At 35.1% G+C, this 17814-nt stretch overlaps 2 protein-coding genes across 6 annotated transcripts; both read right to left on the bottom strand.

The window, feature by feature from the left end:
- Positions 1–5367: 5367 nt before the first annotated feature.
- LOC145034212 (leukocyte receptor cluster-like protein) lies at positions 5368–11064 on the bottom strand. 4 transcript variants are annotated; one of them, XR_013677948.1, is made up of 6 exons: positions 10934–11064; positions 7086–10664; positions 6695–6847; positions 6517–6625; positions 6372–6435; positions 5368–5552 (listed from the first exon to the last, which is right to left on the bottom strand). XR_013677948.1 is itself a non-coding variant. In XM_078982578.1 (3 exons), exons 2-3 carry the CDS (start codon positions 10661–10663, stop codon positions 5543–5545), a joined length of 690 nt encoding a protein of 229 aa, XP_078838704.1. In that variant the 5' UTR covers position 10664; positions 10934–11064; the 3' UTR covers positions 5368–5542. The 4 variants fall into 4 exon arrangements, 1 of the variants encoding a protein (XP_078838704.1); XR_013677947.1 differs by having other exon boundaries at positions 6372–6625; XR_013677949.1 differs by having other exon boundaries at positions 6372–6625; positions 9984–10664.
- Positions 11065–11897: 833 nt separating this feature from the next.
- Positions 11898–15097, bottom strand: LOC145034211 (uncharacterized). Of its 2 annotated transcripts, none has more exons than XM_078982576.1 (15): positions 14960–15097; positions 14686–14869; positions 14551–14602; positions 14431–14479; positions 14073–14135; positions 13869–13984; positions 13680–13745; positions 13466–13599; positions 13308–13380; positions 13174–13217; positions 12934–13038; positions 12687–12762; positions 12462–12574; positions 12293–12352; positions 11898–12198 (listed from the first exon to the last, which is right to left on the bottom strand). In XM_078982576.1, the coding sequence occupies exons 1-15, from the start codon at positions 15045–15047 to the stop codon at positions 12084–12086; spliced, it is 1338 nt and encodes a 445-aa protein (XP_078838702.1). In that variant the 5' UTR covers positions 15048–15097; the 3' UTR covers positions 11898–12083. The 2 variants fall into 2 exon arrangements, with proteins under 2 accessions (XP_078838702.1, XP_078838703.1); XM_078982577.1 differs by having other exon boundaries at positions 14439–14479; positions 14555–14602.
- Between the last annotated feature and the right edge of the window lie 2717 nt (positions 15098–17814).

The raw sequence follows: 17814 nt of genomic DNA, 5'->3' as shown, positions 1-17814 counted from the left end.
AAGAGGCACCATCTCGGACTTTAACCTTGCGCTAGTTCTTACACAAAGCCTTCCTCTTCTTTCCCTTTCCTTGTCCAATTGCCAAGACAGGAGCGGCGGGCGGATTGGGAGTTGGTGCAACAGACTTGTCCTTGAAGTTACTCTCAGCGAACCTCAAGAGACCTTGGAGTTTTCTTGGGGTGACCTCTTCTTTGTTCATGTGATAGGTCATCCTAAATTGATTGTAACTTGGAGGCAAAGAGTGAAGCACCATGTCGATCGCCAAGTCTTCCCCAAAGTCAACATTTAACTTGCGAAAACGGTCGACATACCTTTGCATCTTTTACAGGTGCACGGTAAGAGACTCTCCATGATCCATCTTAGCGGAAATCATGTTAGTGAAAATCTCATAACGCTCTTGTCTCGCGTTTTGGTGGTATCTCTCCAACAAGTGTTGGTGCATTTCGTACGGATACATTTCCTCGTACGACTTTTGGAATTCGGAGTTCATTGTGGCGATCATGATGCAATGTACCTTCGTTGCATCACGCTCGTGAGTTTCAAAAGCGGTCATCTCGGCCGGAGTAGCGATTTCAGGATTGATTTTCTCGAGCTTCTCATCGAGGACATACTCCTTATCCTCATAGCGAGCAATCGTGCGAATGTATCTTATCCATTCGCTAAAGTTCGTTCCATCAAAGGTGACCTTTTGACAAAGGCTCATCAAAGTGAATGAACTCGCAGCAGCATTGTTAGCGTTCGACATCTATAAATAGAAAGGACAAAGATGGATTAGAATGTGAATCCCTAATTATCACCCAATTAGAAAAATTAGGGCTAGGATCCAACAACAATATTTACACATTAGAAAAGGGATGTCGTAATCTAATATGCAAACAATTTTGAAGGTAAGTGAATGACGATTCACTAATTCTCCACCATGAAAAACATAACTTTAGGTCCTAAATGTATTGAGAATTCCTAGGTTTGGATGAGGTTCATTGAACATTTTCAATGGCATGTTTAAATCTCGATATGCCCCTCTTGTTTGTGACTGGGATACCGAGGATCACAAAGCGGGTGTGAATTACCATGCAAATTCACATGGTGCCTTCATTGTAACGATCACCTATTCGATGTGCCGGTAAGCCACACACGCTCCATCGAACTATGATAAACAATGAATCACCCTTTGCCACCTTCTCTTAGAACCAATTAGTGTGTCGGTAAACCACACACGCTCCACTAACTTCTTAGCAAGGTGCAAAGTGTAATTTCATGGGATTGCATCAATTCACTTTTCCTAAAGTAACTAAGATTGGGAAAGTTTAAGAAAACATGTAGTTACTTTATATTTCATATTATACTTTTAATGAGAGGACGAGGTTGCCCTATCCTACTCGTTCGGCTAACGACCCTCCACCGATCAAGCAAGCGGTGGGTGTGAGTGTACACCCATTAAGCGCTATTTTATAGGCTGCAACCTTATACCCACTTTATAGTCCGGCTTTGTGAATGAGGCCTACTAACGGTAAGACTAGCATTTAAGTTATACATATATAGATATTAATCTTGTAATATTATATTAGTATAGGGTTGGATTTTAAACTTGTAAAATTCTAGGGTTTAAAATTTAAATTGTCTAAATTAAACTTTTAATCACAAAACATAAATTTCAAAACTTGAGGGCAAGTTTTTTAAACATTTAAAACATAAAGGATCAAATAATTCAAATTAACAATTAATCACATAATTATCCATATTTGATTTATTTATGATTTCTTGAAAAACAATTTACCAATTTAATCAAAATAATTAATAATTATCATAAAAGGAAATTAAATATTTTATTAATTGATAAATATCTTCAATTAGATAAAAAAATATAGTCATATATATATCATAAAATCGGATTTGGGTTGATCTAATATGATAAAGGTAAGTTTCCATAAGATAAATATGAAAAAATCCCGATTTTGGCTCTTCCTGACGCTCGGACTCGCGGAGTACCCAAACTGGACTCGCCAAGTCAGGCCAACTCACCGAGTCCACTATGGGACTCGCCGATTCCATGACTCAGAAACACAAAAATCGAATTTTGCAGTTAACATTCAAACAATCAAGCATCAATTTAATAGAAACCAATCTACGCTCTGATACCACTGATGGGTTTTGTACATAAGAACATTCCTATGTGCGCATACAAACCCTAATGATTGGATCTAGGTTTCTCTAATTAAACATGCATTGAATCCAAGACTCCTAATGGCTAATTAGGTATAAGAACAATACAAAACCAGAGTTAGAAGCATACCTTGAAACACTTGTTTGATCTTCTTGTTCTTGGAGCTTTAGAGTCACAATTGTCACTCCTCTAATGGCTTACAAACACCAACTAGCAAAGAGAATGATTTGAGAGGGAGGAGAGAGGAGGAAATCGGCCAGGGTATCCTTGCTGTAGAGGAGGTCCGATTTCCCTATCCCAAGGGGTCTATTTATACTTGTAAGGCTCCTAAGGTTTTACCCTTAAACCCTAATTAGATAACTTAGACTCTAAGTAATCCTAACCCTTTCCTTAGATATGCCTTGGATGATTTTGAGGCTTATCCTAGCCCTAGAAATCGTCCATCCTATATCCTATAAGGATTTACAGCCAAAAGTGTAACTATCAAACAATTGACAGTTTATACCCTCTTATTTAATTAATCTCTCTAAGTCACCAAATTAATACTAATTAATCTATGACTTATATTAATCAAATAATAGTATTATTATTCCTTATATTATTCTCATAATATATTAATAATATCTATTCTCTCATAATAAATCATCCTACCAAGTTGCTATGGTGAAGGCAACCCAAAAGGACCATGCACAATCGGGTCAAATACTTGCCTAATATAGTTGCAGCCTTAGATACTATTCCAACACGATCAAGCATCAGCATGCATACCCGATTCATTAAATCCATGAATGTCGTTTGTTTGTTGGTGAGCCCAAACGGCATCACCACGAACTCGTAATGACCACAACGAGTTCGGAACATTGTCTTCTCCACGTCCTCATCTCTACCCTCATAGATGGTTGGCATTGATGGTTTCTGAGTTTGACCTTGACCATTGACTTTTGGCATGGGTTGAATTTTGGCCAAATGTCTATCTTTAGAAGGTAGACTTACGGTTTACCTTGTATGGATTATTATGAGGTGTTTAGCACCCATTCGTTGGTTGGGGGAAATCTAATAGTCGAGGACGGCATGGCATTAAGCTGAATTTTAGTCAATTTTGTGAGTCAAGTGAGTCTTCTCACTATACCATGTAGGAAGACCAGGGGGTGTCCCTTGCAATTGTATGAAGGACCCGGAGGTGGCTCCTAGAAATTATATGGAAGACCAGGGTCTGAACCCTAGCAGTTATATGTAGGATGCTAGTTGTCATGTGATGCTTGCATGGAAGACCATGAGGTGTCTCTTGGCACTTGTTAGTAAGACCTGGGTTTTGGCCCTTGGCATAGGAAAGAAAGACCATGATGTAGCTTATGGCATGATAATGATTGTAAGACTATGAATGACACATAACATTTTGTATTATATGTATGATATGTGGTATTTTAAGGAACTCATTAAGCTTTGTGTTTATGGTTTATGATTTAAATATTTTTCAGGTATTTTCAGTTCTAAAGGGAAGGGTCCGGCTTGACTACACTGCATTTGTCGATGGCTTTTCCCGCATTGATTACTTTTGATATACTCTGATGTTTGAAAATACAATTGATATTGATTGGATTTGGAACCAATGTTTGTATGACTCTTTGGTTTAAAATGAATTTTTTATTGGTATTTTTGGGACGTTACAGTTTCATATGTTTTTTATTTAATTATATATATGATTGGTTATGATTTAATACAGAAAATAAGATTTTTTAAACGACTACAAAGAATTTTCTCGATTTTATCGATGATCTGACATATTTTGTTAGGTCGGGGGCTGTTGTCATAACAATGATAATGTAGCATTTTTTTGCCGAGCCCCACACCTCCCCGCCTCCAAAACGAAAGTCTTCAACATGCCAAGCTTGGCACTCCCATGTTGTTTTCAGTTTCTTCGACATCTTCCTTCTCCTCCTATTTTCTCTCATTCATGCCTCTCTTGTCTCTCTTCTCCCCCATTCCCTTGCCATTAGGTGTGTTAAAATATATATGTGTGTGTGTGTGTGTATATATATATATATATATATATATATATATATATATGTGTGTGTGTGTGTGTATATATATATATATATATATATATATATATATATATATATATATATATATATCCGTAAATCCGAGCTGAAAATCCAAATTGAAATTATCTGAATTTTTAGATATCTGGATTTTCGGATATCCGTTTTTTCGGATTCGTATTCGGATAGTTGTTTTTTTGAATTTTCGGATATTTTAGAAATTCGAAATCAACAAAATATATTATATTCTATATTATTTTAAAACAGAAATGAAGAAAATGCTAATAATAAATCACATTTCATAGCCTAAAATTAAAAATTAGACCTTCATGTCACAAAATTTTGGAAACATTAAAATGACAATAAATACTTAATTTTTGGAAGATAACGATTAATAGCAAGACTACATCCTAGATTATTTGTTTTTTTATTTATCGATTTGTTTAAATCATAATTTTGAACTTTAACTATATGTTAATAATGTTCATCATTTTATGGGTGTGTAGTCAGTATATATGTATGTGTTAATTGTGTGAACAAATAAATAATGAAAATTCTACTAGCACCAAGCTCTTATACCATCCATCATACATACTTGAGAGGTGAGTCCATACAATTACCTCCAGCAATTACAAGAACAAGTGAGGAACATGTCATGTCAAGATCATCATCATAATCAACTTCCCCAAGAGAAAGAGAGATAGACATGCACCTAGCCATAATCTTTTTGACTTATGGTGCAAAAACACTCTCATTAGTCATCGCTAAAACCATATACCGCCATTCCATTCCATTCAAAGCTATTGTTTGGTTCGTAAAATGTTTATGAAGAAATTGAAATTAGAATTGGAAAATGAATTTGTCAGAAATTTAAATTCAATTTCATATCATGTTTGGTTAGTAAGAAATAAAACTGGAATTAATTTTAAATTCTGTTTGGTTCACAAAAAAATTGAAATACATATAAAATAACATAATTGCACTTTTTGTCTATTTGCTTAATTTCAATTATCATAAATAATAATAATTAAGACCCTTTCTTAATCATAACTAGTGTAGGTGCCCATACTTTGCATGGATTGGATGTGAATTACATAGCAGAAACATACAATGCAAAGCAGTGTATCACCATCCATGACAACAGACACAAATCCAATAGGATTAACAGGAAAAAAAATATATGGTCCATTAAAAATGATATATTTTAATTTTCATCAACATTTGCATAAAAAAACTTGAGATTATTTGAACAAATACATCACTTGAGAACATATGTAGAAGTCAACCACCATCTCATACTCTGATTCAATAAACTTTGACTTCATGTCCATTGGCATTATTCCCTCCTGAAATCGACCATCAGTCAATAAATAATTCAAATTATATTAACAAATTCAAACATCTTGATTGAGCCAAATAAATAGCAGCATCCTTATCAAAATCAAGTTTAAGTCGAAAGAAAGTAGGATGCTGTGATTGTTAGATTTCCAAATTCCAATGTTTTAAAAAAAATTCTAAAATGAAAGTAGGCTGTTATAATTGCTTGTTTTTTAAAGTACACTTCTTTAAAAAGAAAAATAATAAAGATAGATCTTGTAAGCGGTAGATTTTGAAATTATAGAGTTTTAAAATGGCATAAAGTCAAAGTGGGATGATGTGTGAATATATGTGAATTAGAGACAATATTCATTAAATGTGGATTTAGGACATGAAAGAGCATATCAAGTTGAGAAAATCGATAGTTATAATGTAAATTCAAGCGCAAACAACATAGTTACATTGTCAATCTAATATACCATTTTTTGCAGGTTCTCCCTTTTTTTTTTTTTTTTTGTGCAACTTGCAGTCGTGGTTCCATTTTTTATGGCTTTGGTCTAACCAAGTAAACTGACTATTTTTCCATACTGGCATTATATTGAGTACTGAAATATACTCCAATGTCTCTCGAATGTACAACTGATATACTTGACTACAAAAAGGTTAGTTATGTACATTTCTAGAACTTGCATGTGCAACAGAGAATTGAGTTTGATCCTTGACTACAGGAAATGTCAAGTCACCAGGACCATATTTTTGAGAAAATTACTTATAAATATGGTTTATATTTATAAGGTCAAAATAACCAAAAAGAGATTGTATCTCATCTGATATGTATGATATGTTACCTGTAGTTAAGGGTTCCATCTTTGTTGTAATGATGAGCACCAACTAACTTCTTCCCAACATTTGCTAAAAGTGAAGAAGGTGATTACTTTAGTGTAAAAATTATGTATAAATCCATTTGAAATGGAGAATTTGGGGAAAGAATACCATCTCCCGAGTTTAACCCAATTAGTAAATCATGCCTTTCTTTGGCTTTGGAACCATATGCATGACAGGTAGGATTTGAGTTACCAAAGGTGATTGATTTTATTGGATCCTGGAACATGTTATGCATGTTAATTTGATCCTTAACTTTGAAGAAACAAAAATAAAAAATCAAGATTACCTTTTCTTATTCGGCTGCCATTGCCACTGCTTCCTAAAAACAATGATGTCTCATATCTAACTCCACTGCTTGCAGCACTATAGCTTGAGTTAGGCTGTAAAGCAATGTTTGTTGCTGCTTGAACTGGTTGGTCTTTGATGTGTGCTATTTTATCTAAACAGAGTGAAAAAAAAATATGTTTATCCACTGATCCAATTGATGTTCATGGCGATAGATTAGAAATTAAATTAAGGTAAGCTAGGGTTTGTGTTATTACTATCAATTATCAAACATTTATACCTAATTTTGATTTCAACATCAGCTTATATGAATGACGATTAACAAATAAGTAATAGTCTATATCATTTGAACTGAGAGAAGTCACAAGTGCGTTTTAAGGAGAATTGATTACCTGAGTGATGGACTTGGCGAAGGCATAGGGAAGGGGAGAAGAAGGATGTGTTTTGTCTTGATGAAGCTTGTAACGGCCTTTGGGGGGTTTTGAAGAAATTTTTGAGACCGAGGCCGTATTAGAAGAAGAAGAAGCAGATTGTTGAGAGGCGACATTGGTGGTCGTGGCTGGGGCGGTGGTGGTCGCCTTCAAGTTTTCCCTGATTTAACGACCAACCGATTTGTCCAATTGGGCCACGAGTTGGAGGAGCCGGAAAAGTTCTTGGAGAGTTACTATAATGAAGAGTGCAAGATGCGACGGAAATTTTCAAACCCTAGAACAATTGATTAAACATAAATCTTTAAACCATCGATTTCTCTTCGGTACCAGTATCTGAACCGACAAGTCAGCCGACCCAATATCAATCTTCCTAAAAACCCTACCACCCACCAGTCGACCAACACTCCAAAAATCATTATGTGAGCCGACGAATCGACAGACGAGAGTGGAACCGGTGAAGCATGGGCGAGCGACATACGATTTAAGGGAATCCCTCGGCAAGCGAGACGATGCCAAATAAAGGAAACCGGAGACAGTGATTTAGGACCGAACATGCTGGTGAAGGTTTTGAGTGATCGGTGGAGTGATTGCGCGGTGGAGATTGCCGAATATAAAGAATGAAGAAGCAGATGTATCTGAAGCGGTGAAAGAAGGAACGGTAGGTAGAAGGGGTTAAACTAATCATGGTTGACAAACTAATCCGATGAACAGTACCCAGGGTTGGGTACTGTTCATAAGAATGTTGTAATTTAATTGTATATATAATTAATTGTTCTTTCCGATTTCTATCAGCTACCACATCCATCTCTCATCTATTTGGCAGATTTGCAATGATGTTAGTTTTGACCAAATTCGGCAGCTTAAATGGTTTAGAAAAAATGTATACCCTTCTTAAACAATAAAATATTATAATTATTCAACTTAAAATCAAAATATCATATTTATCCTTTTTAATTGTATATATAATTAACTGTTCTTTCCGATCTCTATCAGCTACCACATCCATCTCTCATCTATTTGGCAGATTTGCAATGATGTTAGTTTTGACCAAATTAGGCAGCTTAAATGGTTTAGAAAAAATGGATAATTCCATATATACCCTTCTTAAACAACAAAATATTATAATTATCCAACTTAAAATCAAAATATCATATTTGTCCAACTTAAAAATTAAAATATCCTAATTGTCCAAATAATATTTTTACACATTTTAACAATTTATAATCAATTAGAATCATTATAATTTGAAAAGATAAAATAGATCGAGTATATTGCCTCTAAATATCAAAACCCCTTGGACAGACAGCAAATTCCCCTGACCATTTATCTGATTAGGTTAACCCTACATTTGATCACGTATATAAAGGACCAACATCTCCATTGTTTGCAAGAAACACATAGCTCACTACCACTTTTGTTCAACAAATGGAAGCACTTTTTATCACACTTTTACTCACTTGTATATATATTATTTCACTTTTACTCACTTATATATATAAACTTCACTTGTTTAATTCCAATTCCACCCCTCTATATAAACTTCACTTGCAGTTTAAGAAATCAAAAGAGACTCAATTTGGACGAAGCCTTCCCCAGATCCTCTTTAACCTTTCTTTATTACCTTTCACTCAAGCATTTTCACTCCCTGCTGCAAGTTTTAACTCGTATCTGTTATCACCCTATATTTTTATAGTTTGCCTTTTCTGAATAACTTACCAAGTGACACATGTAACAGTTCATATTCAATTTTACTATTGATTGATGTGACCATAGTCTTTCTTGCCATTTAAGTTTTAATTTATCTATCTTCATGTGCAAAGCATAACAAGAATGGAGCCAAGTCAATGCATCTTTCCATAACTATCAGCCTGCCTATACTCTCAACTTTTGCTATTACAAGCTAAATGATCGACTGTGAGATTCTCCATTGGCTACAACTACTGATTATCTCTTTTTAAGTTGATAGGTTTTTATAATTAAGTTGAAATTTTTAGTTTACATCGTATTCCGAGTGACCTCAACTTGGTTGTATATAAACAATCTTACATATCTTGACCTAATGGAAGGTTTCTGAATACCAAAATCACAAGAGCAGGAATTGGAATTGTAATTGTATTTAACACTGAAAGTCAAATGTTAATCAATGAGCTCTCGCTCTCATGTGATATGATATATTATTAATACTGTTGCCAATGGTGAATTGCAGGTCAAATTTGTTTCTGATGTTGATATTGCTTAGCTTTCAACAGAATCCATCTTACAAATTTTTTTGATTCTTTGTTTTTGGTAAACTTTATTTTTGAATAATAATAACATACTATTACTACTGTTCGTGGACATTCAGCTCTGGATCTTTTGGAGGACACAGAAATCGATTCAAGAAAAACAACAACCCTCAATCATTCAGCAATTAAACGAACGTGAGATAGGGTTTGGTTTTTTAGATAGGTTTTGTCAAAAATAAAAGGGCGTAACGATAATCTTTCATTTTCCTTTTAATTCCATCAGCTTCTTCCCATTTGAAGGAAAGTATTTTCTCCCATTTAGGATTCCAATTCCATCGTTGAACCAAACACCGGATCGTGGTGGAATTGGATTCTTTTTCCCTCAAACAAAATGTTTTAACTTTAACATAGGAACCACCCAGTCAATCTACAATACTTTTTTTTATTCACTAGTTTTCATTGTCAAATTTGTATCTAGCTTTTAAAAAAGTTAACTTACAATTTTGAGGTTGGAACTTACTAAGGGCAATTCAAAAAAATCTGTTATTACCTCTTATATGATATTATCTATCTATCGCATACAGTTCATGTTGATAAGCTGAAACAAACATATTAAAAAGCACCCTTAGCTTACCTTGTTGAATAATATCCTCCTCTATCATTCCTGTGCTTGTGTTTCTGCATCAAAGCTCGTTCCCTTTCCTTTTCTCTTGCTTCCCTCTTCAGCCTCTCTTCCCGTAATTCCTCAACACTCTTCTTTTTACTGCTATTAGTTACTACTGTCTCCTGGGAATCATTGTTATGGACATCATCATCACCATTTGGGCGTTTTTCCAAGTACCATGGTAGCTTTACGCCTTTTCCAGCCACTCCATACCCTAACCTATACTTCTCATCCTCTGGCAAAACCACCTTTGGAGGCTCGGCCTCCTTCTTCATCCTCTTGAATCCCCCTTTCCTTTTCTCATCCCCTAATTCAATCTTCTTCTTATTATCAACATCAACCGGATCAAATATCCTGATTCCTTCAAACAAGTTAATATGCTTTGACTTTGGCTCCGCTTCGGGTGTGGGTGTGGGTGCTGGATCGGCTGCGGTGGATTGGTGTGAGGAAGCTGAAACCGAAGCCAATCCGCGGGCTTGGCGTAGCTGTTCGACGCGGAAGTCGGTGTCGCGCTTGCGAGATTGTTCGCGCTTGAGTTGCTCTTCTTTGGCCGCCGCTTCTTCGTCTTGGCGAACTTTTTCTCGGTTATCAAAATTGTACACATTCCAACGTTTCTGAGGGAGAATATTCAGACCTCCGTGTCCTCCCATGCTTTCCAAACAAAGAAGCGAATCTTAGGTTAAATTCCAAATTAGGTCATTCAATATTCACAATTCTCATTTATCAATTCGTCATCAAGACTCGATAAAAAAAATTCATCAGGTCAAAAGGAAATCATAGACGATTCTTCATCAGGTTCACAACCAAAAATCAAATATTTACAATTCTAGATCAGGTTCACCACTTGCAGCCAAGATTCCCGCAAGGGTCGATGATGCAGGAAGGAGAAAAGGGTTGCCAAAAAAGGAAATCGAGTTTACCTGGTGATGCAGAGAAGAATCGCAGACGCAGGAAGAAAAAATCGGAGGCAGAACGAAGAAGATTATTTGGGAAGAAGCATGATAGGAGTAGTTCGCATACGATTATTCAGAACGTTTCAAGGGTACGGTCGTCATTTTCTATTTGAGAAATTAAATATCCGCCTACCATTTGTTACTACTTTTCCTCCTACCTTATCAAATGTTGACAAGTGGATTAAATGATTATTAATTTCATTAAATGTGTAATTAAAAGTGACACATATCAACATTTGATACGGTAAAAAGAAAAATAGAAACAAATGGTAGGAAGATATTTAATTTCTCTTTCTATTTTTCCCCTCCAATCATCCCAATCTTACTGGGGAAGAGTAGATGTGTAAAAAAACACACAAAATCAAAATCGAATAAATCATCCAAAACAAATAAATTTTGGTTTATATGGTTATCTTATTTGGTTTTCGGTTAGAGTGATTTTCTGAAATCTTATTTGATTCGGTCTTTTATTTCAAACTTTGAATTTTGTTAACCAACTAAAGTGAATAATTAAATTATATCTTTTTTTTCTTTTCATTTTAGTATTTTTAACGTCTCAATATGTTTCATTATTAAGATGTCTACTTTATCTATTATTCATGTATATTTTAAAAAATTAAAAAATTATTTAATGATAACTCTAGACTTTTAGAATCTTAATGTTAACCGTGTTTGTTGTTTTAGACTTCTCTTGATCTTCAAATATTCATTGTTGTGTAGCCATTGTTTAATTACAAGTCTAGTAAAAATTTTGAAATTGTAGTAAACAAGTTAGCCTTTTGTTTTGTTATTCTGTTATTGTCATATGACCATGTTTATCTTGTTGCCGTTCTTTTTAGACATTTATTAGTTAAGTAGTATTCTCTCTAGTATATATATTCATAAAGTGTATAACACATAGATACACTAAAATGAATGGAAATCAAACTGATTGGATTTCAAACATATACATATATAAGAGAATCAATCCACGTTCAAAATTAAGGACTAGTTCGGTGTTCAATATTTGATTTTGGATCCAAAATAATAAGAGTATCAAAATTCTCTCTTTCAATTAACTCTTTCTCTAAAATATTACAACATCCACACCATTTGTCCATTTCATTCCTGAATGGTTTTAGAAAATGAAATCACTCAACTGAGATCGCTTCTGACTCCCCATGTGCATGTTGTGCTTTTTAAAAATATAGGCACTATCTTCCACGCCCGCATTCAAGCAATTCATCCGATGCCTGTTGTAACATTAATGCAAATTTTCTTTTAAAAAAAAAAAAAAAAAAAAACATTAATTATTGTGCAAAATGTTGTATGAAACCATAACCATACCAAGCAAAGTGATCTTCACAACAAATGGAGCCAGCGATGATAGAAATTCCTGCTGCTTTCCTATAATTCAAAGATTTTAAAAAAAAAAAAAAAAAAAAAACTCCTTCATCATCATATTGAAGATTATACAACATTTTTAAAGCAAAACAAAAAATAAAAATGTACTTACCAGGTTGCGTTGTACATGTCATAAAACTTGTCAAATGCTTTATCGAAGCAAAAGTGACAAGCAAGAAGATCCTTTATATCAGTCACCTTACAACTTGATTTACAGCATTTAACCTTATACATACATATATATATATATTATTAGCCTAAAAGATGCATGATGTAATAATATTCTCAAAATATTATTATTATTATTATTTAAACATGGGAAATTAAGAATACTCACAAGACGGTTGAGCTTGAAAGAGTAGTACTTGGTATGGGAAGGGTGTGTTTGGATATGCTCCACCACATGCCCTCCACTGGAATTCAACATGTGAAGGAAGAATTACTTTTGTTTTAAACACTAAATCATAATAATATCTGTATATACATATATATATATATATATATATATATATATATATATATATATATATATATATATATATGTATGCATTAGGAAAAATGGTCTAAAAAGGAAAGTTGGTTACCTATCACATAATGTTATTCTACAATCAAGGCAGGCCCCCAAAGTAGACAAACTATTGCAGGCATTACATCCGGCCCCTGTGGATTTCTTGCTGATTTGGTGGCATCTGCACATAAAGAAACACAGACGTAGGTATATATGGTCAACAAGATCAAATGAAATACTTGATTATTTTACCACTTTATTATGTAAATATCTTGAAGCAACAACAAAAGAAAACACACACACACACACACACAACCTTTTATATAGTTCAAGAAGATCCCTAGGTATAACACTTGATGCCTGCTTAGAAAACAAGCAGTTTAATTTAATGAGCTCAAACGTTAGCATACACACTTCAGCAAGATTCAAGATTTATCATGAAAAACATACCTGAGATTCAGGATTTGATTCCATGATGACTAAACAATCTTCAGCAAGATGACCGGCTTTTTTACATTTCCAACTAGAAATAATAATAAACATATATTTAGTACTTTCGTTAAGATTTAACAACAAATGTTTGTATTTGTATGAATGGAAGCAACTACCATTGATATGAAGATAGAATAGATCTGTTTGTTGACCAGCGATGACGGTTGAAATCCCAAGTGTCAGTTTCAGAAAGTTGCAATTGAAATTTAGGTCCCTTGACTAATATTTGGTTGCTTGGAGTTGGAGGCCCCTACAAATGTCCCAATTATTGGTTTTGAATTTGAAAAAGTTGTGGATTGGATTTGACGTTTTAAGTTTTATCATATGAACCTGAGAATTTTTTAGATTGTCCAAAAGCTCAGCTTTGCAATCCATGCTGCAGATATCATCATCAGTCTGGTAGGAATAGGATCAAAAGAGAAAAGACCTTCTTACTTCTTTGGTTACTTTTAATATACTAATATAATAAGAAATTAGGTTTCCTGTTTAATGTGTATAGATAATAGAATTAGAAGCCACCTCATCACATATATATTCCCCATATTTGCCACACACCACACATACAGGCTCTCCAGGAATAGGAAACCTCTGTGAGCTTCTTTCCTTTATTACATCATTGCCACTGTTTGTATTTCCTAAAAAAAAGACCAAACTTAGTTCAGATTTCAAAACAATAAGCACAATAGCTTAATTGATTGCTAAAACAAAGAGACAATAACCAACCAGCACTTTCAGGAAGAGGATCCTTGGTTTCTTCTCTTTCTGAGAAATCACTACTTGCATCACCTATAATACATATATATATATATATATATATATATATATATATATATATATATATATATATATAAACAAAGTTATATAACAGACTTGTAAGCCATTTATCACACAGAAGAAGAAGAAAATATGGCAGCTGTTGTTTGAACATAATATCACTACAACTTCAATATTTGTGTTCCCTTGTGTTTTGTAGAACACAAAGGAGCAAGACAAACACACATGGACAAATTGTTTAAGAACCCATAATACTTAATGTGATAATCATATTGAAATTGTATTTTTGGTCATCAAAAAAACTTACTGTCATACCCCAACACCAATCGTCCACCAGAGGCCGAACCCTCGCCCTCCTGCAATCAAATTGAAAATCAGATCACAGAATTATTTTATTATGAAAAATATGATATGGAGTGGAGTGTACCAACACTTTATTAGTTAATTCCTCAAAGGCTTCAATCGAATTAGCTTCTTTCCTGTGTCGACACAAACAAATAAGAGCCCTAAATTTCACCACATAAGGTTTTGAATATTATTTTCTAAATTACAACAAATTCACCTAATTTTCTGAATATAATCATGGTGAGACATGGGTCCATCACTTTCTTCAGTTTCGTCTCTTTTAGCCATGGAAGGTGAAATCCTCCGCCGCTTGCAGCGGTTAGATTGTAAGAGGCCTTTTCCCTTGCTGGAGACCGTTTCATCATCCGGCGGAGTTGGATTTCCGGTGGCAGCATTATAAGCTGTGAGATTGAAATAATAAAAATCCTCAAACCAGCAGAACGATTGCGTGTTGTGTGCAATTGAAGACATAAAGTTGGGATTTTTGTTACCTTTTAGATTTTGAAGAACTGAGTTGAGGTCGAAATCTTTGTTATATGTAAAAGAAGGGTTCTTGTAGAAGTTCGTTCTCGTTCCCATTTCCTCTCGCAATAATCAGAAATCAGTCCGGTAGCCAGGAATTGTCTTGTATATACCTTTTGCTTTCATTTTGACTTTGAAATTTTTTAAATTTAGTCCCCACTGTAATGGAAAACAACAAAGAAGACCCCAAATTTAAAAATATTTATCAGATAGACGAGAACGGGATCAAGAACACTACATTCTTGATGTCTTTTGTGTGCAGTTTCGTCTTTTATCTTTTCCTCTCTGTTTTATTCATTTAAACAACAAAAATGAATGCCAACAACCCCAAAATCCGACCGGAGGATGCAAAGCAAAGAAATGCACGATTGATTGATCATTTTTTGCTACGCATTACTGAAAGATTTCGTAGAGAAATGAGGGTTGTGATAACTAAACTACTAAACGCCAACTAACTTCAAAGTTTCGAGAATCTACGAAGAATGTTTTGAAGATGAACGGGGTATACAACAACCTAAAAATTCAAAGGGGAAGCGGTCAAAGTGATGAAGAAAATCTTCAAGAGGCGTATAATTTGTATTGTGAGGACACTGGAAAAACCGTTCAAGATTAATGAATTTTGGAAATTAGTGTTATCGCATAGTCTAAAATGGAAAGAATTTGAAGCCAAACTACTTGGAGAAGGAGGAGAAAGAACAAAACGACATCAAGTGGATACACAACTTTTTCCGATGCTCGTGTCGGGTTAGATTTAAATGATGATGATGCGTTCAAGTTAAAAGAAATTGTACACCCGATAGGTAATGTTGAGCCCACGAGAGTTTACAATTCTTTCTCACCTTATTCAACTTGGAGACAACAAACAACTCGTAAGCTAATCGGCCGTGAGGGGATCCCGAACCAACGCTCTGATGATAAAGTCATAAGCGATCTTAAGAAGCTCTATTGTGAGTCAGAATGAGAATTAATATGATGTGTATATAGTTATGTACCTTGAAGAGTGATTCTCATCGCCTAATTATAGTCAATGTTAGGTGGTTGTGACCTCTTCATGTACCGAGCAAGTTTGCCATCTTATCGTATTAATGGTCATATGCCCTGAAGGTACACTTTCATGTACTTACTAGTCATTTAACATCTGTTTCTCATTGGTCAAAGGATCCATCTGCCATGCATCATAATACAAGTTGTTTTCTTTGATTCCCATGCATCAGTATGCACAAGATTTGGTTTATGTTTGGTCTGATAGATTTCTAGTTTGGTACATATTTAGTTCAGTATAGTGAGGGTATGGGTGTAGCTTCAAGCTAGACTATACATTATTAAGTCCCCGCAATTTGGATTGTTAGTTTTCTTCTAGAAGTAACAATTCAAACTTAAAAGCCTTGCTAAGTAGTCGTTAACCAGATAAGAATAAACACATTGTAACACCCGGTTTTGAAAGTACTTAGTTGTGGTCTCGGAAGCCAAAGGGTAGGGGCAATTCGGTCTTTTATGGGTCTCGGGTTTTATCCGAAAGGTTTTAGGATTAGGGTTGTGGCTAGGAGCGTAGGGCTTCCCGCCACCTTTTTCATGGATATAAAGTTCGTTGGAAACGGACTTAGAATGAAGGAGTTATGGCACTTTGTAGTTGTGGTAAATTTTAGCCCCTAATGGAGTTTTGTGATAAGGCGGCCCCATGCATGCAAGGAATGCATGTGTGTGTTTAGATGGGTATGCCTAGCGTAAGTTGGGTTACGCCTAACGTATAAGGTTATATGGATGTGGGTGTGGAGAGACGTACGTCCAACGTACGAGAAGTATGTTGAGTGTACGCTCAAAGTCCCTAAACCCTAATTTTTAGTGTATGTCACTATATAAAGAACATTATACCCTCAAGGATCAACCTCCTTCTCACCCTTAAACACTTTTCATGAAACCCTAATCTTCTTTGAGTGTTCTTGGAGCTAAGAAGGCCATTAGAGATCATTTTGGGGTTGTAGACCCATTTTCCAAGCAAGTGAAGAGCATAGCAAGGTGGGGGATCAAAGGAGAAGCAGTAGATCCAAGATTGTGGTTCCATTTCAGATCATCTTGAAGTATAAAGTCTGAAACTTTCCTCAAGTATGCTTAAATCTATGTGAATGGAGTTTTTGGACCTTTTAGGTCCCAATAATGAACCTTGATGACTCAACTCGTTTTCCAGGTCCACGGTTGCCACCCTTAGAGTCATGTGAGTCCCATAAGCAGTAAAGTTTCAATCTTTAGGGTTTATTTGTGACCATCCATGAGATCTAGCCCTTTCCATGGAAGTTTGTTGTCACATTTCAAGTTTAGGCTCATTTGGTGGGTTGCAAGCCACCAAGTAATCAACTTTATGGATTAAGACGTTGAAGATGACTTAATTGTAGCTTCCGGAGTAGAGTATTAAGCACTTAATGGGAAAAGTAGCTTAACAGAAGAGTACGTTAGGCGTACATGTAGGTACGTGCAGCGTAGACCACCTTCAGCCAGTACGCTTAGCGTACAAAGGAGTACGCCCTATGTACTCATTAGTTATGGGTTTGGTGTGTTTTGGGCCTTGGGTTGGGCCAAGCAGTGGACTTTGGGTCTTTGGGTCTTAGTGGGCCATCAGAAGTCAGATGTTTTGGGCTAAGAATATGTTTGGGCTTAGGGTAAGGCCCATCAAAGGGATTGAGCCCAATTTAGCAAATTAGGCTATTAGTGGGCCACTAGTGGGCTTGGCAAGCCTACCTAGTGTTGGGCCTTTTGTATTAATGGCTTTGGGCCTTAGATATGGACCAATTTATACTAAGGGTAAAATGGTTATTTTTACCCTAAGGAG

The sequence above is a fragment of the Lactuca saligna genome, chromosome 3 (assembly GCF_052625555.1).
Source record: "Lactuca saligna cultivar CGN05327 chromosome 3, ASM5262555v1, whole genome shotgun sequence".
Taxonomy (NCBI): domain Eukaryota; kingdom Viridiplantae; phylum Streptophyta; class Magnoliopsida; order Asterales; family Asteraceae; genus Lactuca; species Lactuca saligna.
Note: the sequence above shows the minus strand (reverse complement) of the source record. Positions and strands in the feature narration are given on the sequence as shown.

Excerpts from the sequence above, each read along its gene's own strand:
- LOC145034212 (XM_078982578.1), bottom strand. The coding sequence starts at position 10,663 with ATGGGAGGACACGGAGGTCTGAATATTCTCCCTCAGAAACGTTGGAAT.
- LOC145034211 (XM_078982576.1), bottom strand. The coding sequence starts at position 15,047 with ATGGGAACGAGAACGAACTTCTACAAGAACCCTTCTTTTACATATAAC. Across the intron at positions 14,870-14,959 it reads AGTTCTTCAAAATCTAAAAG|CTTATAATGCTGCCACCGGA; the intron begins GTAACAAAAATC and ends TCAATCTCACAG. Across the intron at positions 13,746-13,868 it reads GGGAATATATATGTGATGAG|ACTGATGATGATATCTGCAG; the intron begins GTGGCTTCTAAT and ends TATTCCTACCAG.